The 25020-nt window shown below is 43.0% G+C and overlaps 2 protein-coding genes across 6 annotated transcripts in view; one reads left to right on the top strand and one right to left on the bottom strand.

Moving 5' to 3' along the window:
* The first annotated feature begins 744 nt into the window (after window positions 1-744).
* On the top strand, window positions 745-21173 carry LOC117246942 (PDZ domain-containing protein 7-like). Of its 2 annotated transcripts, XM_033610982.2 has the most exons (18): window positions 745-964; window positions 1587-1680; window positions 1765-1999; window positions 3597-3734; window positions 3833-4007; window positions 4091-4267; window positions 4356-4503; window positions 7675-7735; window positions 7892-8069; window positions 10507-10733; window positions 10811-10960; window positions 11893-12008; window positions 12115-12206; window positions 13601-13692; window positions 13815-13886; window positions 14405-15016; window positions 16407-16507; window positions 17809-21173. In XM_033610982.2, exons 3-18 carry the CDS (start codon window positions 1828-1830, stop codon window positions 17962-17964), a joined length of 2667 nt encoding a protein of 888 aa, XP_033466873.1. In that variant the 5' UTR covers window positions 745-964; window positions 1587-1680; window positions 1765-1827; the 3' UTR covers window positions 17965-21173. The 2 variants fall into 2 exon arrangements, with proteins under 2 accessions (XP_033466873.1, XP_078019771.1); XM_078163645.1 differs by lacking the exon at window positions 745-964 and having other exon boundaries at window positions 971-1680.
* The window catches only part of LOC117246789 (leucine zipper putative tumor suppressor 2 homolog), a 50572-nt gene continuing 45826 nt past the window's right edge, over window positions 20275-25020 (bottom strand). For all 4 annotated transcript variants that reach the window (XM_033610761.2, XM_033610763.2, XM_033610762.2 and 1 more), the window contains one exon: window positions 20275-24595. In XM_033610761.2, coding sequence (XP_033466652.1) covers window positions 23888-24595 — 708 coding nt within the window. In that variant the 3' untranslated portion in view covers window positions 20275-23887. The remainder of the gene's footprint in view (window positions 24596-25020) is intronic.

Here is a 25020-nt window from a genome sequence, read left to right as displayed (position 1 = left end):
TCACTACGGACGAGCAGTATGGAGATATTTTGTGGTTTCGATTATGTGTTTTTGGACGTTTGAATCTGGGGCACCATAAGCCTCCATTAGGTGGAGTTGTTTTGCTGCCCCCTCTCCCCTTGGATCTCCGCAAGTGTTGTGAGGACTCTAAAACTCCACCTGAGCTTCCCTCGGCATATGGGCGAGTAGATAATGGCTGAATTTTCATTTTTGGGTGCACTATCCCTTTAAAACAACAATCTGAGCCTGTCAGTGACAAAACAAGCACATTTATTGGACATAAAATGATGGTGAACAAATGCCCCGAGTGTTTACGTTGCAGCCTGTTTTGCAGCTGCTGAATCTCGCTCAATACTGGACCAGTTTCAAAAACTGTTGCTCCTATTAGTCACTTAGATACAAAAACATGGGAAAACAGGGAAAATGAAAAATATCTAACTTACCCTTTAATGTTGGTGTGTTCACTAGAGTCTGTGTAGACAACTACAGAGGCAGGACTTCCACTGAAAACCAATTCAAACGCAAAATTCCAATTAAACGTGTACATTTAATATGATAAATGCTTTATCAGAGTAGATTTAATGCGTGTAAGATGCATTTGTGTGCACTTACATGTACATAAAGGTCAGACTGTCAGTTGATTGGTATATAAGTTGTCCAATCAAATACTCTGAATTAACTACAATGCAGCCAATCAGCATGGCCGAGGGGCGGGCCTTGTTACAGTCGCAGAGATGTCCCAGCCAGGTGAGCTGGATCATTTACACAACATGGACTCAGGCAGGCTAACCAGCTGACTTTAATTTATGTACAGAGTATGGGATGAAATTAGAGGATACAAGGACACTTGTTGCCGCCTCCTGTCAGGACACTGTTCCTGTTAGTGTCTGTTTGGTGTTATTTAAGCTGAATACATGAGAGGAGCTGCCTTGGTGTCTGCTGTGTTCTCAGCCTGACATGTTTGGTAAGTATATTTTGTTTGTCTACATTTGTTTCAGATACTTTAGCGGAATAAGTGCTGAAGTTGCGCAGTAAAGTGAAGTCGTATATAAACTTAATTAAACCTCTCTTTGTATCGATGGTGACACTTTAAATGTCGCCGCTGTGACGCAGCTTTGCACGCTTTATTAGCGCCGCTATCCGGGGTGCTGAAGCACCGTGAGCCTGTGGGGAAACCCCGGGGTGACGACATGAGGGCTCACTGTTATCACGGGTTAAGTTTAGTGACATGTAACCATGGCAGCAGCACCATGTGACATCGTGACTCTTAAGTGGGTCAGGTCTGAGCTAAATAAACCCATTAAATCCTGTTTCTGAACTCACCTGCAGACAAATGCAGGATATTTGTTTGTCTCTTGTCTGTAGTGTCATGTGACTTGCAAAGACTAGATATTTCAAGGTGTCTCCAGGTCCTTTACAAGGTGTTAAATTTAATGTTACAACAATTAGGCCATTAAGCAGTCTTACATTTGAATGTGTGAGGTCTTAACTTCTATGAACAGGTCTTAAAAAGCATTAAATGTAACTGACACCTGCAGACACCTTGTATTTAATGTGTGTGCTTCACTTGTTGATACTTCTGTGAGACTCAGACAGGTGAGACATGCAACATGGGCAGGAATGGACCAAAGTGTGACTCCAGGAAGAGTCAGCTATCATGTCATGCAGCAAACTGCATCGGTGAGTTGGATTATTTGGCCATCATGTATCCAAATGTTCTAGACACAGCCAGCTCACCTGAGGATCTCCTTCCCTCTGCTACAGGCTCCTCCACTCGGAGCTGAGCCGCCGGTGGAGTGTGTGTGAAAGGGGACCCCGCCAGCCTCCATGGCTCACTCGTCAGACCCGTCCCGCAGGGAGAAGACCCCCGGGACCCATGGGACCCACGGGTCACACACGGCTACACGCAACCTCTTACGGAAGAAGGAGCAGCGGCGGCGTGGAATCCGATCCTCCTCGCCCATGGGCCGGGTCATCCTCATCAACTCTCCTGTGGATGGTAAGAGGTAGTCAGCCTGGCTGCTTGTGTAGTGCACATGACAACCTGCAGACTGCTGAAGACAGAACACTGGTTTATAAGAAAAACTGTGGGTATTTCTTAGAGAAATTTAGGCTGGATTAGATTTGGATACTGCTAAGTCTAGACTTACTTATCAGGGTGTATTCAGTATCTTACACTTGCATTATACCCACCTGATCTCAACATTTTTGTTTCACAATAATCATTTAAAACAGTGGTTCCCAACTGGTCCATCCACGGGGTCCAGATTTCTCCTTCGTCATTAGTTCAAGGATTGTTGACAAGGGATCAGGATCTCGAGGCGCAGCCAGGGGGAGGAAACGGTCGGGTTTGGGGACCTCAGAATTGCATCCCTGCTTTTCACAGATGATGTGGTTCTGTTTGCTCCATCACACCGTGACCTACAGCATGCACTGGAGTGTTTTGCAGCTGAGTGTGAAGCAGTTGGGATGAGAGTCAGCACCTCCAAGTCTGAGGCCATGGTCCTCTGTCGGAAAACGGTGGTTTGCCCTCTCCGGGTTGGGGGAGAGTTACTGCCTCAAGCGAGGGAGTTCAAGTATCTTGGGATCTTGTTCAAGAGTGAGGGTAGGATGGAGCGTGAGATGGATCGACGGGTCGGTGCAGCTTCTGCAGTAATGCGGGCGCTGTGCCGGTCCATCGTGGTGAAGAGGGAGCTGAGCCAGAAAGCAAAGCTTTCGACTGACTGGTCCATCTACGTCCCAGCCCTCACCTATGGACATGAACTCTGGGTAGTGACCGAAAGAATGAGATTGCGGATACAAGCGGTGGAAATGAGTTTCCTCTGTGGGGTGTCTGGGCTCAGCCTTAGAGATAGGGTGAGGAGCTCGGACATTCGGAGGGAGCTCGGAGTAGAGCCGCTGCTACTTCGTGTCAAAAGGGGTCAGTTGAGGTGGCTCGGGCATCTAATCAGGATCCTCCTGGGCGCCTCCCACTGGAGGTGTTTCGGGCACATCCCACTGGTAGGAGGCCCCGGGGCAGACCCAGAACATGCTGGAGGGATTACATATCTCGTCTGGCCTGGGAACACCTTGGGGTCCCCCAGGAGGAGCTGGAAAGTGTTGCTGGGGAGAGGGATGTCTGGGGTGCTTTGCTTGGCCTGCTGCCCACACGATCCAGCCATGGATAAGCGGATGAAAATGGATGGATGGATGGCATTAGTTCAAGGTCCACGCGGTTTAATATATTCAGTGTCATACTTGCATTTGGTCATGTCATCGAGCTAGTTTGCTGTCTCTGTCAAGTAGCTGTCCATTAGTCACTCACTCTACAGTGGGAAACAGCACTCCAAAATAAAAGCTCTGTGCCAGAAATTCACTGTACTTAAAAATAAAGTGTGTTTTTTTCAAACTTCACACGTTTGTTATCCACTTGTGGTCCATTTAGAATGGATCAGAGGATGTCCGAAGACTCTTCAGTATCTCTCTCTATCATTCGGTACAGAGTCAGAAACAAGCCTGATTTCTACAGTATTAATATGGAACATGAATTTCCCCCAAGATTTGTGACCATTAACGTCTCATTTACATATTAACAGCATCCATGTGATTTCCTTTAGGCGGAGATGACAGCGAGGACCTCCACACGATCACAGTGGATAAGAGTGTGGACGGCAAGCTCGGCTTCAGCGTGCGAGGAGGCTCAGAGCACGGCCTCAGCATCTTTGTCAGTAAGGTGGAGGACAACAGCACAGCAGGTAAACTAACGTAACGTACTCATGTTGCTCTTGTTACAGTGTTTGGGTGTATTTTCACACTTCTGTGTGTGTGTGTGTGTGTGTGTGTGTGTTCACAGAGGAGGCAGGTCTGCTTGTAGGAGACAAACTGGTGGAGGTGAATGGCATCAGCCTGGAGAGCATCACGATGAGCAGCGCGGTGAAGGTGCTGACGGGCAACAACAGGTTGAGGATGGTGGTGAGACGTGTCGGCAAAGTGCCCGGCATCCGCTACTCCAAGGAGAAGACTACCTGGTGATGATGAACTGCTCCTCTTGATTTTATCTCAGTTTTATACATAAATATGAGATTCTGACTGGCTGTGGAAAATCTTCCAGGGTGGACTTGATACACAGACGTATGGTGGTGGAGGAGAGCGGACGGACACCTTCGGATGCCAGCTCAGGAAGCGCCCTCCAAAGGATCGTCCACCTTTACACCACCTCAGACGACTACTGCCTCGGCTTCAACATCCGAGGGGGGAAGGAGTTTGGTTTGGGCATCTACGTCTCCAAGTACGTTCCTCCGCCACTCACTTGTTTTTGTATATCATGTCTCTATAAACATTTATTAATTAAATAATTTCCTGTGCCGGTGTTTCAGACTGGATCCTGGTGGTCTGGCCGAGCAGAATGGAATAAAGATGGGGGACCAGATTCTGGCGGCCAATGGCGTGAGCTTTGAGGACATCAGCCACAGTAATGCTGTGGAGGTGCTGAAGAGCCACACGCATGTCATGTTGACCATCAAGGTGAGAACGGGCGGTGACGCGCAACATTTGACCTTCTATGTCCACTGCAGCATGATTATGAATTCTTAGCAGACAGCATGGATATAACCATGGAACTGTCAAAGTCCAGAAAGAAGTAATTTTCCAAATATTTTGAAGAACGACATCTTCGTAAATGAGCAGTCTACAATTGTAAGCCAATAGAAATCTGGTGCTTAGACTCAGTCCTGGCTCTGTAAATGGAAAACAAACGCCCCTTTCCCACTGGACAAAAACCCACTAACACCTGGCTTTTGTATTTAAAGGAGAAGGTTACAATTTGGATTCACTCCCGGGACAAATGACTCTGCAGTAGTCACAGGTGTTTATCGGCCTCAGTTATGATCAACTTCGATCGTCAGTGATAGAAATACAACTCCCAGGTGGATGCTCTAATGTTAGCCCCTTTGCTGGCGTGATGCAGTGACACTCTCCCTCCTGCTCCCCGTGGTGTTCCCCAGATTGAGGTGACATTTGAAATTGATGTCAATGGTATCATGAATGTCTCTGCTGTAGACAAGAGCACTGGCAAGGAGAACAAGATCACCATCACCAATGACAAGGGTCGTCTCAGTAAGGAGGACATTGAACGCATGGTCCAGGAAGCTGAGAAGTACAAGGCTGAAGATGATGTCCAGCGTGACAAAGTGTCTGCTAAGAACAGCCTGGAGTCATACGCTTTCAACATGAGGTCGACTGTGGAGGATGAAAAGCTTGCTGGCAAGATCAGTGAAGACCACAATTTTTTTTTAATTTAATTTGGTGGAGAAAGGGTTAAAGTGACTCAAACCGAGTCACACACACTCTGCTGGCTAATCTCCCTTCTCCACATCCTCGCCCAGGAGAAATGTAGCTACATCATAACGGCAAGGGGACAGGGTTGTTAAGAAATTAAAGTACTTCATAAAAGAATTACATTTCCAAGTAAACTTATCAGTGAGCCTTTCACTGTTAACTTACTTTCTCAAATTCAAGAAACGACATGACATCGTTATCCCACAGCAATACAGATGGGGGTTTAGGAGATCTCCGCAGGAGTAAAATGCGACGTCTTGCCAAAAGGGAAGTACAGGCTAATATTTCTGACTGTGAGGAGTTCATTTGGAGTTTTTCAGATGATATATAGCAATAAAAGGATCCATTTATACCTGGACTCCTAAAACTTTTGTTAAAACCATAAAAAGGTCAGTCCAAAATGTATGTAGTCTGGGGCAGAAGAAGAACATATGACTCAAATTACAAGACGAGGCATAGCGTCTGTCATAATGGTCCACAATATTAAGATATATTTCAGATTGAGAACAAATTTTTAACCTCAAGAGAATCCGCTTTTTTTCTGTGTCTGTTCCACGTTTTTTTCCTCAATGACTTGGTCAATCCATGTGAAATTTGGCACAGTGGTAGAGGGTCATGGGAGGATGCGAATGGAGCAATATTGCATCAATTGGCCAAAGGGGGGCACTATAGCAACCGAATGAAATTGCAAACTTTGAATGGGCATATATCATGCCCCGTATGTCGTAGAGACATGAAACTTTGCACAGAGATGCCTCTCCTCATGAGGAACACATTTGCCACAAGAACCCATAACTTCCAGTTATATGGATTTTCCGCCATTTTGAATTTTTTGAAAAACACTTCAAATGGATCTCTTCCTAGGAAGTTTGAGCGATCTGCATGAAACTGGGCGAACATAATCTAGGGACCAATATCTAAAGTTCCCTCTTGGCAAAAGTTGGAAAACTTACTAAAACTGAGCTTCTATAAGGCAATGAATATTGTGGAGGGCGTGGCTCATCACATAAAGGTGTATAACATCTCAAGGGTTTCACCCATCACCACGCAACTTTGTAGGCAAATGACCACACATAATCTGAGGGGACCCCTCCATTATTGACCCCATCAAACAAAATGGGGGCGCTAGAGAGCTCATTTCTTATCTAGGCCTAACCGCCATATGGATTTTTACTAAACTTGGTAGATATGTAGAACAGGACGCCTCAAGGTGACTGGAGAAATTTAACTCTAATTGGCAACTGGGTGGCGCTATAACAACAGAAAAATGCTTCAAAATGGCTAAAATGCGACCGATCGCTGTGGCTCCCCCTGTGGACCAATGTTGTTGGTTTTTTCTAATTTTTGGTATGACTAAGTCATGGCATGGTATGCTGTACATAATCACGGAAACTATCAGTGTGTCATTCTGTCAGTCAGTCAGTTTTAGCTCATAACTATCCCACTATTGGTAATGGTACTACTGTACTTTCAATAAAGCAATCGTACTATCAAATTCACAAAAACTCTGAATACATTGCTCTTCTTAATGGGTTCAGTTTACTATTTAATCTGTAATTTCCTATATGACCTGTATCCCAAACACACACCATGTGAAACTGTATGTGGGCAACTGTGCACTAAATGGGTATGGACTAGTATGATTAATTGTCAGAAGTCATCACGAATAAATACAATTTTACAGTGGATAAAACTAATCTAATTGAGTAACAAACATTGTTAGTAGTAGTGAATATTTTTGGTGTTGAATTCAGTGTTAACCACAAGCTAAAGTATCACACTTCGTAACGACTCTCAGTTATTAGAAAGCATATTGGTTCCTTCATTATCACCTCTGTTAGATGACCTGACACACATTAACTCTCTGACCCGTTTCCTCCCTCTCATCTCTAACTCTCTCTCAAACACAAACCCCACGCTGTGCCGCATCGCTGCACAGCGGACGTAGCTGCGGTTTGTGTGGCAGGGCCCGACAGCTGGCACGCAGTCGTAATATTCCTCGCTCACTTTACTTGTCGCAGCTTGGGTTTCGCGCTGTGAAAAATAGCCAGGCCGTGTGCATTATTCACCAGGCAGCTGGGATCAGGTGCTGATCAAAGCTTAGAGCCGTGTTGCCTGTTTAAGGTTTGCTCCCTGGCTTTGCCCCGTGGAAACTGAAGAGTTAAAAAAGCATCCCAAGTATCAGAGGTTACTAGAAAGTCAAGAAGGGAAGTGTGTTTGTCTTTAAGGGGGAAGAGGTGTGTGGTTTTGGGTCTCTGTGTGCTTCTAGGGTTACTCTTTATCAAATATAGCGAGCCCATAAAAGTTTCAAGGTCTCTACTGTATCTCATTTGCATATCTGTGTCCATATCTTGACAGGAAGCAGGACGATACCCTGCCTATAAGGAGATGGTGGCAGAATACAGGTGGCTCAATAAGCGTATGTATCTGTTTTATTCTCCAGTGTTTCATTATCTAGAGAGCTGCAGCCTTTCTCCTTGTGTTTGTTGTCTCAGTGAATCTGTAAAGAACACAGGACACTTTGTGGTATGCTTGAATAAACTTGAGTTAGATGATCTCTTTCTTTCCTCCTCAGTGGCCAATGGTACCCAGAAATCTTCCTCTCAGGGTTCAGAATCCAACTCCTCTGCCTCCTCTCTGTCATCCGGGACCCCGGTCAGCTCTCTGAGCGGCCTGTCGCAGGTCATGTTCCCTCCCAGCCTGCCGTTTGGTTCAGACATGGTGGACGTCTGCATCTCTACTGAGGACCAGAGGTCAGGCTCAGCTTTCTACTTTTGGTTATATTCTCCTAGATTTGGAGGAAATACCAGACCTAAACAGCTCAGTATTTTATTGAACCTTATACCTGCTTTAGGCTTTCAAAACTCCCTTTATAGTAGGGCTGTTGGGAAAACCCCAATACTGCCATACTGTGCTATTGACAAGCCAGCTGCAGGGGGTGGCAAGCAACCACTGCAACTGCTGTGTTCACGTTTTTTCATGGGAGCACTGCATGTTTACACTATGCTATAAATGGCAGCAGCTTGACAAGGTGCTGAGGGTCTACTCTGCGCTGCACGTTTGGTATTTTTATGGTTGTGAAGTCGAAAAATATTCAGCTTAAGGAAGATTTAAACTGCTGCGTTGAATTATAGCTGTACTTACAGCGTAGGCTCTGTGTAGACGTGTACCCTACACCATAGCTTGACATCCTCCCTAGCAATGTAACAACGCAGAAAATACTGACCTCCTGTTTATTTTTGTAAGCTGAAACCATTTCCCTCAAAAGCAAAGCTATTATTTGCTTTTAAATAGACAATAAAGATAACTAGTGCATACCCATTGGTAGCTTTGTCACCTTCTACCTATGCCAGTCCTCAATGCCTATGTGCAGCTTCACATAGATTGACCACGTCAGTGAGTAGAAAAACGTGGAACAGACAGAAAGACTGACTGACAGAATGACTCACTGACAGTTTCCGTGATTATGTACAGCATACCATGCCATGACTTAGTCATACCAAAAATTAGAAAAAAAAAACCATTGGTCCACAGGGGGAGCCACAGCGATCAGTCGCATTTTAGCCATTTTTAATCATTTTTCTGTTGTTACAGCGCCACCCAGTTGCCAATTAGAGTTAAATTTCTCCAGTCACCTTGAGGCGTCCTGTTCTACATATCTACCAAGTTTAGTAAAAATCCATATGGCGGTTAGGCCTAAATAAGAAATGAGCTCTCAAGCACCCCCATTTTGTTTGATGGGGTCAATAATGGAGGGGTCCCCTCAGATTATGTGTGGTCATATGCCTACAAAGTTGCGTGGTGATGGGTGAAACCCTTGAGATGTTATACACCTTTATGTGATGAGCCACGCCCTCCACAATATTCATTGCCTTATAGAAGCTCAGTTTTAGTAAGTTTTCCAACTTTTGCCAAGAGGGAACTTTAGATATTGGTCCCTAGATTATGTTCACCCAGTTTCATGCAGATCGCTCAAACTTCCTAGGAAGCGATCCATTTGAAGTGTTCTTAAAATCTCTTCTTAAAAAGTGTTCTTAAAATCTATATAAGCGGAAGTTATGGGTTCTCTACGACATACGGGGCATGAGATATGCCCATTCAAAGTTTGCAATTTCAATCTGTTGCTATAGTGCCCCCCTTTGGCCAATTGATGTAATATTGCTTCATTCGCATCCTCCCATGACCCTCTACCACTGTGCCAAATTTCACATGGATTGACCAAGTCAGTGAGGAGAAAAACGTGGAACAGACACACACAGAGTTTTCGTCATTATATAGTAAGATAAAGTCCCCACAGAATAGCTTTTAAAGTCCTCTGTGTGATTTATTTCAGCTTCATATGAGCAGAGGAAAGTCCACTAGCGACCAGGCTAATTTACGCAATGTTAAATGTCATAGGTTTATGCTAGTAACGTTAGCATGTTGTATATGTGGGTAAAACGTATCTGATTTAAGAACGAAAGCACATAATGAGGTGCCTGACTGAAAGTACATGAAAAAAATGTTGTTGAAATTGTGCAATTTAAATTGATTTCTCCGATCTGATATGACAGCATCATTATGTCAGGTCAAAGTTTAAGGGTCGGGGTCGTCCATGGGTCAACAAAACTTGGTGAGAGATTTGGGGTTGGGAGATAATCAGTAGCACAGACAGACTGACAAAGAGCAGAACATTGCCTGGACAGTTCTTTTGGCACTGCTTTTTAGATCCATAATATTTCTTGGATGTGAGGGACTTCGACTGCAGGGGCAGAGACATCAGGATGGAGTTTTATGGTTGCTAATGTTAATGATGGAGCGGACGATGGGCGGATGTAACATAATGATTTGCCCAGGGGAAGTGAGTGGCTTCAGCGAAGAGACAATGTGATGTCCGACACTCTATATTTGACATTTTTACACATGCAGTCCAGAGAGAAACTGTGGTTTAGGCATGGGAACGTGCGTTCTTTGGACTAACAGCTGATGGAACCACCAGTGTAGGCTTTAATTCCTGTAAGTGTGTTCACATAAATACTGTGCAGCACCCCTCAGCGGAAATATGTTCCCATGGACTTGTATAAATGAAATAACTTGCAGAATATCTTGACAGCCCTACTTTACACTGCAGTCATACAATACAGCTTCAACATATGCACACTGAAAGACTGGACCTAGACTAGACTCGATCATGGTGGTTTATCTGTCCAGGTCTGAGTCAGAGCGAACTGAGACCGCCATGCAGACGGACCTTCCCTCTCAGAGGATGGGTCCTGAAACCACCCGCAGCCTGGGTCGAACCACTCTGCTCAAAGACACAGTGATCCGTGGAGACGAGGGTGGGGGGAGGCGAGAGTCCACCAAGACGGCTGTGCTGATGGCTCTCAGCAGGCCGAGCCGACCAATCAGCAGATCCCAAAGCCAAGTCACCGTGGCAGGTGAGGCGAGTGGGTAACATCAAAAGACAGAATGGCTGAGCTGTGTAAATGACCAACTGTTTGTTATCCCATCATAGAGATCACGCAGAAGAAGGAGAAGAAGCAGAAAGGGAAGGACCCAGAGGAGAAGAGCACCCTGCAGCGCTCAAAGACCTTCGTCAACTTGCTGTTCAAGGGTGGACGCCGGGGACGCTCCAAGTCTCCGTCCACACACAAGGCTGGCAAAGGTAGGTGAATTGTTTTGGATGTTTTATGTCCTGGTGTACGGTAGTTAGGATGGGCCAGTGCACGTTTCTATGACAGGCCGTAGTGCCAGATTTTGCATTGAAACAGCTACTTTATATGGCCTGTGAAGATGCTGACACCTGCTCAGGTTGTTGTGTGAAGAACTTTACACTCTGAGCAATCAAGACAATAACACAAATAAACAATTCACAATAGCTGCACCCACCAGTTCATGCATTCACAAGACCAATCTTTCCACCAAATCTTGTGTAAAGCTGTGAGTCATTTGGAAGTTATGCGCCTTGTTCTTATCAGCCACTCCGACTTCCCCCTTTTAGCCAATTGGCATCGACACATGCACACACTTTCACACACACACACACACACACACACATACTTGACCTCCATGCCAAATCTCAGCCTCCTCAGGCAAAATCTGTGAGTGGTGACTGACTGACTGAGCTACTGGTCGCAGCTTCAAATAAAACCACATGGGAAAGGTTTTACAACAGCTGCTGTTATTTTATGTGTTAATCCATCTCTCAACACTCTATGTCCTCTCTATCTATCCATCTTATCTTCTAACTTTGTAAAAGCAGATCTCCCTCCTCAGTCTGTGGCAAATTAAAACCCTAGAAATATGATCTTAAATTCGTTCCGTGACTTCTTCTCCATGCTAAGAGGTTTCATATACTTTATGAGCAGTGAGTTATGATAGCTTGTAACCCAGGTAAGCACGAGGATGTTTACAGTCTGTATCGTGGACATGTGTACACAGATAGAGCAGATTTATTGAGCCTGTAACTACTGTGCGTCATTCAGTGACATAAAGATTTAATTTACTTTTAATATGTTCGACTGCAAAAAGACATTTCTGGTCCAGAGGACACAGATCGTGAGACTGAACAACGATTCTCCCTTGTGATGTTTTCAGGAGGACAGCAGGTGAGTGCGATGCCAAATTCAGAGATGCTCGGAGTGGTGGAGGACATGGCCCGCAGGCTGCTGACTGAGGAGGAGGTGGCTGCTGTGATGAAGACGTGCCGAAGGGTGAGAGTCTGTATTTATCACGCAGCATCATTCATCTATCAGTTCCCAGTCGTTATCAGCTGGATACTACTGTGAATCGATGATTTTTGTTATTGCTCTTTACCAGTATGTGGCCGAGCGGTCAGTGGAGAACTTGATACGCCACCTGCTGGCCGTGCTGGACAGGCCGGAGAAGCTGCTGCTGCTGAGAGAAGTCCGGTAAGGAAATCAGTTCAGCTTGGGACTAGGTGTTACAATCCCTTGATGCACATACTTGAGACTATGAGTGGGAGTAATAGTGCTGTCTGGGGGTCTGAGTGGGAGCCAGAGAGTTAGATGAATATGTCGGTGAAGATTCTCAGTCATCCAGGTCATGGTAATCGTAAGTGCTATATCGTAGGCAACTGGACTTGCTTGAGTTTCTTGAAGACATTTCACCTCTCATCCAAAAGCGTCTTCAGTTCTAAATGACTGGTGTGGAGTCGCAGGCTTTAAACTTTAAACTCTGACGTCCATGGCTTCTTTCGTGCCTCCTTCAAACCATCTTTCTTGTCTGGCCAAGATGTGAACATTGCTGTCCTTGAAGGAGTGTCCCTTGTCCTTTAGCTGTAAATGGACAGCTGAGTGTTGACCTGACGAGCTGGCTCTCCTGTGCTGTGCCATGCGCTTGTGGAGTGGTTGTTTTGTTTCACCATTGTACAAATCTGTGCTGAACTGCGCACACTACATTACTCTGCGTACGGCTGGGTGTTTTGTCCTTAGGGTGGACAAGCTTCTGGCTCAGTGTGTTACTGGGTTTGAAGCGCAGAGGGATGTGGTGTTTAAAGCCTGCGACTTTGCACCAGTCCTTTAGAACTGAAGAAGCTTCTTGCATAAGAGGCAAAACATCTTCAAGAAACGCAAGCAAGTCCAGTTGCCCACAATGTAGGACTCATGGTTAGATGGATAGAAAAGTAGGGAAGAGCGAAGGTAGGTAGAAAAGTAAGAAGGAGCTTAGGGAAAGAGAGACTTCTGTGCGGTCTGAACTCCCTCATTTTGATGAGGGAAGAGAGAAGAAACTAACAGGAGAAAATTGTTGTTGCACATACTTGCTATTGTGAGTCAAAGTTGGAGCCATGCTGGGGGAGGGGCGAGAGTTAAGGGGGGGTAAACGCTTCACTGGGGTCATCAGGTGGGTACCTTCCTTCACTGGTGTTTCAATGAAAGGCCCACAACACTTCTAGAAGGCTCACTGATAACACCTGGTGTCCCAGGTGCCCCCTCTGCTTTTACTCCCTCGTACCCTGCTGTTGTTAGTGGTATTTTGGGGCCCAAGTGGCGTCGTCCCCTTTGTCCATAGCCACCAACTTGTCTGTTCGGCTGCACCAGATGATGGCCTGACGTTGGACTTGGCCTCAAATTCCCACTTTTTCAAGCAGCCTGGTGTAACTCCAGCCAGAGAAAGTGGAATTACAAATTCTGCCAGAAGGGGATTATTAAGGACTTTTCAGGGTAATCTTCTCAGATCCAAATGTTTCACAATAAAACACTGATGACTCAGTTAAAAATGCTTTGTAATATAACAAACAATGAAAATAATGACTCTGTTTTGACTCCGTTGTCTCGTCTCTCAGGATGCTGCTTCCTCCTGCTGACCTGAGTGCATTCAATAACATAGTGACACCGATTGAAGCTGAGGCCTACGAAATCCTCAAGTATCGTTCAAGTGCGTGTGATACATGCTGAGATTTGTCAGAATCAGTGCTCTGAAATACAGATCCACTCTAAAAAGTCCTTCTTACACTCTTCTCTGTAACATTTTATCTTTCTGTCCTCTCTGTAATATAGTCCGAACTCCTCCTCTCCGCTCTCCCACATCTGGTCGAGCACCCAAACGGCGCCTCATCACTCCCATCCCGGGTCAGTGCCTTCCACCTCAGCTGCAATACCACTTCATTTTTCAGTGGTTTTTAACTTTTGGATTTTAGTTTTATGTTTAATATGTTTAAACAAGGATTAGACGAGGAACCTGGCTGTTTGTTTCTACTTAAAAAGGTGGTTTTGATGATTTTAAATTGGTGTTTTTCTGCAAATGTTTTCTTATAATAAAAGTGGTGCTCTTGATTTTCTGTTCTGAGGGTAATAACATCACTGTGGAAGTCTGTTTCTGCCGAGAGAAGAAAAAGATAGACATGATGAAAATAAAAGTAGTCACACAAGTCAGTCAAAATTAACAGACACTGAGACAAAACAGTGATTCAGGGGAGTCAAAATTATGAGATCTTATGCATCTGGTTTCCGATTTATATTTTTATTCAATACCAGAACAACCAAAACAGTTCCCCTTTGAAAGCACAAACAGACAACACAGGACAACTTGAAATTAAAGTGCACACAGCACCAGAAATATACTGATACACCCTGTGTTTTCCCTTCAGATTACAGAGGAGGCTTTGAGCTCCACAATGCCGAGGAGGTGGAGAAGGAGAGCCACCTGCTGGATGAGCTGGAGAAGCTCAGTCTGTTTGGGCCCCGAGGATCCAGGGAGAAGCCCCATACCTCGAGGTCCTTCACCCCACTGCTGGACATACCAGTGGACGGCTACAACACAGAGTCCAGAGACCTCAGACCCACCTCTGCCAGACCCATGCTCCCCAACTGGCTGCTGGCCCGCAGCCACGAATCCCGCCCTCCTTTCCGAACAGACATCGGCACCATTCGCTCCGTCCACTTTGACGAGGTTTCACTGCACTCGACTTCAGACACGGCCTCAGAGAGAGGAAGGTCCACGTTTAGAAACGGCCACTCCAAAAGCGAAACGGAGAAAAGTGGAGACAGGAGTGAAGAAACTGTGTTCACGCTGCAGAGTGCTGCTCGCAGGAGTCGGCCACTGTTGTCGCAGGTGTTCAGATCGAGTCCAGATCAGGGAGGGAAGGGCGAGCAGGTGAACGGACATCAGGCTCCTTCTGAGAACGGACTCAACGGCTCTGAGCCTGAAGAGGACCACGAGCTCAAAACTGTCAGCATCTCCAAGACCAAACAGTCACTGGGTAAATGTGTTTGATTGATTCATTGTCTGGACATTTATTAGTAGATTCCGTTCACACAAATTACAACCAAACTGACCTCTGAACATGTTTTGGTTTTATTTATCCAGGTTTTGAGATATTTGTCTGAGATTTCTATCTCCACCCCTAAAAACATCCCCCAGTTTATTAGTTTCATCTGTGGGTGGTGTTCACATCTTTAAAAAAAACTAAACACATCAACATGTCTTTCCAAGAAGAGTGAAGAGAGAAGAGAGTGAGACATATAGTCTATCAAAGGTCCAGTGCACAGGAGTCAGGGGGATATATTGGCAGTTTTCTGTAGTTTATAATCACCTGAAAAAATAATTGTTGTGTTTTCATTGGCTTAAAGTGAGCTGTTTATATCTACATTGGGAACAGGTCCTCATCTACGGAGATCGGCAGGTTGCGCTGCCATGTTTCGACAGTAACCCAGATTGGACAAACCAAACACTGGCTCTAGATAGACTTCATATTTTTGTGTCAGCCACCATCCTTAGCAGCCCCTCCATGACAAGTGGCATCGGAAACACACTGAGTTTTTTACGTGAAATTGCTTTATTCAGTGTTTTTACCGGTTTAAATCACCTGGTCCATTTGTTTTGGAGAGGAAGTGACGTTTGTGGACAATCCGGCTATCTGTATTTTTACCGATTTTACCGGTTTTGATTTCCTGGTCCAGAGAGAGGGAGACCTCTGTGGATAATTCAGCTTCCAAAAAAACCTTCTGAACAATGAACACCCCAGTTCAGACCAAAGATTTGCGACGAGATGAAACCGTTTTAGAACGCTGCAGAGAAAAGTTGCAGGGATGTGAACTGACCGTCTGAGCTCAACTCAAGCCGGCTGATGGTGTCACCTGCAACTCAGCTGGTCAAACGTAAAGCACGTTGTAGTGAAGTCCACCAGTTGAGTCAAAATGACCACAGACAGCGTGCTTGCTTGCTGCGGCAGGAGCTCTGTCCCTGAGCCCTCTGTTTCAACTTGTCTCATCCCGAATCTTTGGTCTAAATTGGGTTTAACTTGTAGAGGTTTCAAGTGGTTGCAATTTGCAGTCCTCACCACTAGATGTCTCTAAATCTCCAGAAATCTTACAGTGTTCCTTTAAATGAAGGAAATGGTAGTTACATACAACACATAACTAAGACCTCCAGATATGAAAAGCTTATATGTAAACCATCTTTGTTCTTTTATATTTCTCCTCTTCACATGTAGACTTATCTATATAGTTACATGCAATATTTTCCCATTGTTAACTTCAAAATGTAGCTGCTCATCTCCTCTTTTTGCCTCTTTACTTTTATATTTGTGTACTTACAGTGCCAGGTGTTTCTCATCACTGAGTCCCACTCCTGTTGTTTTGCTGTTTCAGGCATCAGTATATCGGGTGGGATGGAGTCGAAGGTTCAGCCAGTGGTGAAGATCGAGAAGATCTTTCCTGGAGGAGCTGCCTCCACCTGCGAAGTGCTCAAGGTGACACGACTGTTAAAGGGAAATTTCGGTTTATTTCAACCTGTCTCCTATCATCCTAAATTTGTTTCAAGTGACTAGTGACATAAAAATAATAATTAGCATGTTAGCCGTTAGCCTAGATACAGCCGGGGTGCATAGTAGCGTCAGACCTGTTAAAACGTAAGTGAACGGGCAACCTTCAAGTGCAAAGTTAGTCCACTAAACAAGCTTTTTTCCACAAAGACCGCCTCATATCGTTAGGATAAATGTCAGAGAACATATAGAAAACGACATGTAAACATGTTGTCTTACCTTACCGGTGTGCTGCCATGTTTGTTTACCATTTAGCTCTGCTTTCCAAAGCGCGGCCGAAATATCGCGAGAACAAGTAGCGATCTCATAGCGTGCCTGAAATCTCATGAGAACAAGCAGCAACAGCTGGAAGGCAGAACCAGACAGTAGCCTGAAAAGTTCATTCATTTAATTTATGAAAGATTTATAGAATAATGGCTGACTTTTTGCCAGACTTCGACTTTGTGGAGGAGGAATTCGATTTTGCAGAGTTTGATGGCCGCCCTTACTTACGTTACGTTGTTACGTTTTAACAGGTCTGACGCTACTATGCGCCCCGGCTGTATCTAGGCTAACGGCTAACATGCTAACTGTTATTTTTATGTCACTAGTCACTTGAAACAAATTTAGGACAATAGGAGACAGGTTGAAATAAACCGAAATTTCCCTTTAATAACCAGGGTTTCTGCAGAGTGCAACAAATTAAATACTATTTTTTTATTCCACATAAAATGCAGTTCAATACTTCACACAAAGTATGAAAACATGATGGAAACCCAGTATAATGTATTACTATTTTTTGCAGTATAAAATAATAATTTCTGATGATTAAATAATTTTAATTAACAGGGTGACCAAATTGAGCAGCAGAAAATGGATTAACCACTAACATGAAAAAATTATTTAAGTTCCTTCAAGTTCAAGGTCTTTTAGATTAACAGATGAGCGTCCTGGCTGCTGTAGCCAGCTGTAGCTACAGTGTTTGCTGCAGGTGTTTTCAGGTGTATAACACCTCCTGACAGCCTGAAAACAGACACAAAACAACTTTATAACCAACATTACTGACTCTGTAAAGCAACAGTAAGCATTTAAAACCTTAGTAAATTAAATTTTAGACCTTAAATACTTGCTAAGGCATTGGAGGATACTACATTAAGTGCAGATACCCTGCTTACACACACAGAAGTGTTTGTACTTGAATGTATTTGTTCCATTTCTTACTGTGTCTGACTCCTCTCTCGCGTCCTCAGGCTGGATTTGAGTTGGTGTCTGTGGATGGAGTCTCCTTGCAAGGCGTGACCCATCAGCACGCTGTCGACATCATCCGAAAAGCCTTCAGCAATAAGGCCAAAGACCCCATGGTGTTTGTGGTCAAAGTCCCCAAAAACATTTTGAAAGGAGACTGAGACTCTCATCATGACTTTAGGAATATTCCCAGTGATAAGCAGCTGTTGGGACTGAACACAGAAACAGAGACTTGAAACACACTGATCTGAGGTCAGGTATGTAATTTTGCCATTCGTCTTAAAGTTTGTTAGAGTTGGGAATAATTGCGTGGACTCTGGTGACTGTTGAGCAACTAAGCTGAAAAACCGAAATGGCCTGAAGCAGCAGATGACGGCGTTCAAGGATGAAGCAAATGAGGAATACTGTCACTGAATTATTTAAAGACAAAGTGAACACAGAAGCAGCAGATTACATTTACAGTAAGAGAGTCCAGAAAGCCTGAAATCATGAAAATATGGTGCTCCTGATGCCTTAATATTTCACTTTATCACAACCCAGGAGCCAATGCTGGCTCTTTTTACTTTTTTTGTCACATTGTGTAGAGGCTGCCAAAATAAAAAGTAATAAAAATAAAAATACTCTTTAAATAAATTTGTCTTTAAATTTACAAAAAAAAAATTACTTTTTTTTTAAAAAAAAATCTAACGTAAATACAAAATCAAAGCAAAACTAAATACATTTAAATATAAAAAATTCAATGGGGAAATTAAATAGGAGAGTAAAGAAATACATAGGAGAATTAATACAAAGGTAAGTAAATATTAAGTCTGCAGTTCTGGAAAAAAAGAGTTGATTGTTGAGTCTCCCCAACAATCAACTCTTTCTCCGGACTTAAACACTGCACCTTGAAAACAGAAATTTATTCAATTTATTTCATTTTTTTGATAATGGTACATTTAACGGCATATAAATGAATTTACTGAGTTATTTATTTTTTATTTTGGCAGCTTCCGCCCTCCATAGAATGACAGTCCTCTTAAAAAAGTAGTGCAGAACTATATGTTTATGTTTCTGAATTTCTGACTGACTTCATCACAACCCAGGAGCCAACACTCATCAAGAACATTTCTTTTTACTATTTATGTCACATTGTACAGAGGACAGGAGGTGCCAGAATAAAAAAATATTTAAAATAAATTAAAAATTACTTGATTAATAAATTTGTCTGTAAATTTAAAGAAATAATAAATAAATAAATAAACATTTAAAAATAAATCTAAAGTAAATAAAAAAATCAAAGACTAAATAAATTTAAATACTTAAAAAAAAAAGAAAAATTAAATAGTAAAGAAATACATAGGAGAATTAATAAAAAGGTACGTAAAAATAAAGTCTGCAGTTCTGGAAAAAAATAGTTGATTGTTGAGTCTTAAATTAATTTATTGAGTCATTTATTTTTTATTTCGGCAGCTTCTGTCCTCCATAGCATCACAATCCTCTTAAAAAAAAAAATAGTGCAGAAGTCTGTGTTTATGTTTCTAATGTCCAGAGAATCTGAAATCATGAAAATATGGTGCTCCTGATGCCTTAACATTTCACTTTATCACAACTGAAATGAATAAAAACATTTAAAAATAAATCTAAATAAAACTACATATATTTAAATACAAAAAAAATAAATAGGAAAATTAAATAGGAGAGTAACGGAGAATCATTACAGAGGTATATAAAGAAGAAAATTAAAGATTAAATCTGTAATTCTGAAGAAGAATAGTTGATTGTTGAGTCTCACCAAGAGTGTCGGATGTTGACAATCTGGGAATAAGACTCAATGATCAACTCTCTTTATCCAGAAATATGAACTGCACTTTTAAAACAGAATATAAAATCTTTTAATTAATGCCTACATTTATTTTTAATATTATTTTTGATACATGCAATGGCATATTCATTTATTTACTGAGTCATTTATTTTTTATTTTGGCAGCTTCTGTCCTCCATAACAATGACAATCCTCTAGAGAAAAGTAGCACAGATTTCCATGTGTCTGAATTTTTGAATGTGCAGAATGTAACCTGAGTGCCTTTAGCAGCCCTGTTGACTGAAAATATAATGCGGTTAAGCTGTAATGTAGATTCTGACCTGCAGAGGGCAGACAGGAGACATTCAGAGACATTTCTGCTGTGCAGCAGCTAATGAGGAATACTTTGAACCCCTCATGAAACCACAAACCGTAAAACATCACCTAAATATAAACACAATGAGAACTGAAGAGCAAATAATCCAGATTGTTGCAGGAGGGAATGCAACCCAGAGTAAATGGTCATTGCACATACTGGAATTTCAACACAAATAAACTCATATTTCAGTAAAAACTCGCTTTACAAAGACATTGCATTGGAATGTATATAATTTAAGTGAAAAAACAATCTGCTGTCAGGTTTTCAAGTTGTATGATGTTGAACAAATCTGAATGTTCCACACACGGCTACTAAATTGTCTTTTTTTTAATTAAAAACATAGTATGTTTGTTCAAGAAATGTACAGCATGAAAATATACATTTAATGTCTTCATACAAATATCGTGGATTATAAAATTATACTGAGGAACCGGAACAAACATCCACACGAACATTAATATACAGGCGTCGTATCTGCAGGAGCAAAATATAATGTGCGACATTGCTTTGGTCTATTCACAGTGGCTATGTTTTTTATTTTTGAGACGGACAGACATCTCTGGAAGAAATCTGAATGATTTGTCAGGGTTATTTACAGAGGACGATGAGTCAATCAGCAGTAACAGATGAACAAAAAAGGGAAGTAATTACACATGGAGCAGATCGTACACTGTAAAGGTTGGTGGAAAAACAGTCATGGTCAAAGTAGTTTGAATTTACACCAAAACACCCAGAATTCAGTGCATGATTTCCCTTCAGTGATGTAAAAATCACCCACACACACTAATCAATATTTCACCATGTCTTAGCAGGAAGTATTTTCTCCAGTGAGCACCATGCAGCAGGAGGACCCTACTGAAATGCAAGGAATTATTCTTGTTATATAACTATAATACAACTGATTGTTATCTCCCGAGGACTCTCAACTCCCAGCTGACACTGTGGAAAACCTGGGACTAGTTGCCAGACATAGAGACAGGCAGCCTGTTATTCACACCTACGGGCAATTTAGAGTCACCACCAGTCACAACAACTTAACCTGCATGTCTTTGGACTGTGGGAGCAACCTGAAGAAAACACACGCTAACATGGAAAGAGTATGCAAACTCCAAACAAGGTGTGTCTCCAGCCACCTTTTTTCATGCACATTTTCAATTCTGCACATTAAAAAACAAACACCAGAAATTAAAAAAAAAAAAAAAAAAAAATCTCAAAATGATGGTGTAATAGTTTTTATGCTTAGTTGGCACAGATGGAAAAGTTAGTGTGTCAATAAAAGGTAAATGCCGCTACGTGCAATGGAAACACATTCAGCAAATAAATGATGACATACATAAGTGACTGCAAGCTCTCGTCATCGTGGCTGGAGGCTTTTAACATGCTTATGTATGTATACAGGGCTGTTATCAGAACTCTTCCAAGAGCACATAGTTGTTTAAAACTTAGCCCAGGGTGCTCTTTCTTTTTATACATAAATTTGTTTCCCTTAACTTGAGGGGTTTGACTGGTGCTTTTTTAATTACGTCATCTTGTTGAACCCTCTTCTGCAGTGGCCCTGGCTGGAGAATTAGTGCCACCTACTGCTGATATTGATGAACCAATTCCCTAAACTCAAATAAAAGCACATAAATTCGCTTTTTGGGGGGAGATTTTCTTAAAATGTGGTTAAAATTTGAGCTACATTTGGATGGAAACCCAACTACAGAAGGGACCAAGCTGGCCAACAGGTTCCCTTTGTCCTTTCTGATTTGGTTTCAGGGTTCGGCCCATAATCACTCTCTCATTCTCTACTCCCTATACAACAGCCACTCTATAGTTTACTCTGTAGCAGTGCTTCCCAACTGGTGGGTCGTGGTCCAGAAGTGGGTTGCAGGTCCATTCTAAATGGACCGCAAGTGACTCGAGAGTGTGTCAAGTTTGTAAGGAACACACTTTATTTTGAAGTACGGTAAATTTCAAGCACAGAGCTTTTATTATGAGGTGCTATTTCCTGCTGTAAGGTGAGTGACTAACTGACACTTGACAGAGACAGCAAACTGGGCAAACACAAGTATGACACTCAATTTATTAAACTTTGTGCACCTTGAACTAACGGCTAGGGAGAAATCTGGACCCTGTGGCTGGATTTCAGATACCTGTGTGTCGTCATGTGATGACATGGATTGTACTGTGGGATTGTTGGCAGAAAATAGTGTAGAGGCAGTGTTTTTTGTTCCATAGCTACAATTTTGAGGACACTAAATAGTGCGTATACAGTAAATACAGTGCACTAGGGATTTTGGACAGCCCTGGTATAGATCATTTTTCCACAGCAGACATTTTGACTCATCATAGCAGGAGAAACACAGGTGACACAAACATTAAGTGTCGATACGAGCCACGACAGTGAGCCAGTTCGACACTTGAGCTGAATCTCCTTATATTTCTTGTAATGGGAATGCAGTCGTTATTAATATTAATTACACCTGTGCTTTCCCTGCTATGACATGTCAAAATGTCCGTTGTTAAAATAACTTTTCCTGAATATTTAGGATTGTATCCACATCGCCCACTCCTACACTACAGGAAAAGCGATTTAAAACAAACTGTGTGTGTGGGAAAAGCTGAAGCGTGCACTGGATGAAAGGTGTTAAGGTCGTATTCAATCTAGATGTTATACTGTTTAATTACACTAGACTGTACAGATGTTCATGATATTATTTCCACCGTTGAGGGTAAAGAGAGTACGATCAAAGGAGACTTAACTTTGTTCTTTCAAACTGGACCTAATATTATAAAAACAACAAATTTGTGCCATACATGACTGAAAATTAGTTTTTTGTTCCTACACATGTATGTCTGTACCCCAGTTAACAGGAAGTCGACATATTTTGCTTGTCATGATTAGAGTGCAGTCACCTCCATCAACGCCTCACTCTGATTCGCTTACTCTTATCATGACATGCCGATTGTGTGGTGTCCCACGTTCACCGTCAGCTGACACCGAGCGTGGGCTCCGGCTAAATTAACGGTACTAATGAGAGCTGACAGCTAACACAGAGTGGGAGTGTAGTGTCAAACCCAGCATGGAGGGTCGATTCATAACTCACACAAGAGGAGGAGTGAAAGGTTGGGAGCAGTTACTCACACACAACCGAGTCTCCCACTGATGCCTAAAACTGTCTGGTTAGTCACACAGACATTAAAGGGATAGTACAGGTTTTTTGAAGTGGGGTTGTATGAGGTACTGAATCATAGTCAGTGCATTACATACAGTGGATGCTGGTTGGCATGTCCAAGTTTGGAGAAGCAGGCTAGAGTACTGACACCAAAGATAAACGATGTACTGCTGTGGACAGGGGCACACAAATAGTTCAGATTCACCAAAGTCACACAGTAACAGCCGAGGCCAAACTCCTGTGTTCTGTGAGGTAAAATTACTGTTTCTGTCAATTGAGTCTGGCTTTGAAGAGAGTCTCTGTCTGATGGCAAGGTAAAGCAATTAAAATATTCAAAATATAGTGCCCACTTAAACGGATTCTGATTTTTTTTAGATGGCTAAAATATGTTTTGCTGTTACCCTCATCCACAGCAGTACACTGTTAAGCTCCCATGGCGGTACACCTGCCTGCTCCTCCAAACTGGGGGCATGCTGACCCACCATCTACAGTAGGTAATACACTAACTATGGAGAAGTACCTCATACAACCCCACTTCAAAAAATCCAAACTTTCCCTTTAACAGAAGGGCAGGAGACTGAGGTGGCCTACTAATGACTAATAGAGGTCACTGACTTTCAAGTGGGACTCCTTGGAGAATAGACCAATGAGGCAGAACTAAAGAGTGTCTCATTTGAAACTGCAGATTTTTTTACTGTGATGTAGGTGACGAAAAAATATTTAGCTGACAGTAGTGCAAATCAAAAGATGGAGAGACACAAGGGTCAGATTTCCGTAGCGGCGATCTCATCAAAGTTGATCTCGTTGCCGCTGCCCTCATCCTCCTCTCTGCTCTCCAGTTCCTGACTGAGCTCCTGCAGGAGCTGCTCCAGCTCTCGGTTCCTGCGATACATCTGCACATAGTTCTGCTGCAGCTGCTTCTGGTAGCGGATAACTTTGTCCTTTTCCTCCTGCCATATCCTGCGCTCCTCCTCGAAGCCTCCCGTTTGCTCCTCGGCTCGCTGACGCTCGAAGGCCAGCTCAGCCCTCATTCTGTCCATCTGCACCTTCATGTTCTGCAGCCCCTCGCTGCTGCTCTGCCGCTGGGCCTTCGCCTCATCACTCTCATAGGCCAGCAGGTGCTCCTCTGCTTCCTGGAACACCTGACACTGTCTGTTTCCTGGGCCCTGATTGGCCAAAGCATCTCTGAGATGAACCAACTCTCCCTCGAGGCGACCTACCTTTTCTCTGAGCAGCTCCGCTTCGCTTTTGCGACGCTGAAGCTCGTTTTCACACACCTCCAGCTCCAGGGTTCGTGTGCGGGTTGTGCCGTGGGCCTCCTGGAGCAGGACCTGGGTGTTTGTGAGCTCGCCACGAGTCTCTCTGAGTTGACCTCGCAGTGAGACGATCTCTCCCACACGTTGGGCTAACTCTCCCTGCACCTCCTTCAGCTGCTGCTTCAGCAACGAGATTTCCCCTGACTTCTGACAGACCTGAGGAAGAAGAGAAACAGTTCAGGATGTACATGTGGCTCAGTGAAGCAAAGACAAGTACATTTCTTTTTCTTTCATTTGCACATTATTTTTATGAATTGTTTGGTTTGTAAAATGTCAGAAAATGGTGAAAATCGTCACAGTATTCAAGAGCATATTTTGCTAGGCACATTTTGTGTGCCTAGCATTTAAAAATCCAAAGATATTTAACTTACTATCATAGCAGGCAAATAAAAACAGAAAAAAACAGGCATTTTGCTTAAAATGTGTGACTTTATTAGCTGATTATTCAGTTAATAGACATAATAATTAATCAGCAACAAGTCTGATAGTTACCAATATTTGTTGATTAATTTAATGCTAATGGACTGATTGAATCAAACTGATAGTTTCAGATCTAAAAACATATAAAATCTAGTGGCGGT

Source organism: Epinephelus lanceolatus, chromosome 21 (genome assembly GCF_041903045.1).
Source record: "Epinephelus lanceolatus isolate andai-2023 chromosome 21, ASM4190304v1, whole genome shotgun sequence".
Taxonomy (NCBI): domain Eukaryota; kingdom Metazoa; phylum Chordata; class Actinopteri; order Perciformes; family Serranidae; genus Epinephelus; species Epinephelus lanceolatus.
The sequence above is the reverse complement of the archived record's forward strand: the minus strand, read 5'-3'. Positions and strand labels throughout refer to the sequence as shown.

Coding starts and splice junctions, on each gene's coding strand:
- LOC117246942 (XM_033610982.2), top strand. CDS start 1,828: ATGGCTCACTCGTCAGACCCGTCCCGCAGGGAGAAGACCCCCGGGACC. Junction 3,735..3,832: donor GGAGGACAACAGCACAGCAG/GTAAACTAACGT, acceptor GTGTGTTCACAG/AGGAGGCAGGTCTGCTTGTA. Junction 10,961..11,892: donor CACACACAAGGCTGGCAAAG/GTAGGTGAATTG, acceptor TGATGTTTTCAG/GAGGACAGCAGGTGAGTGCG.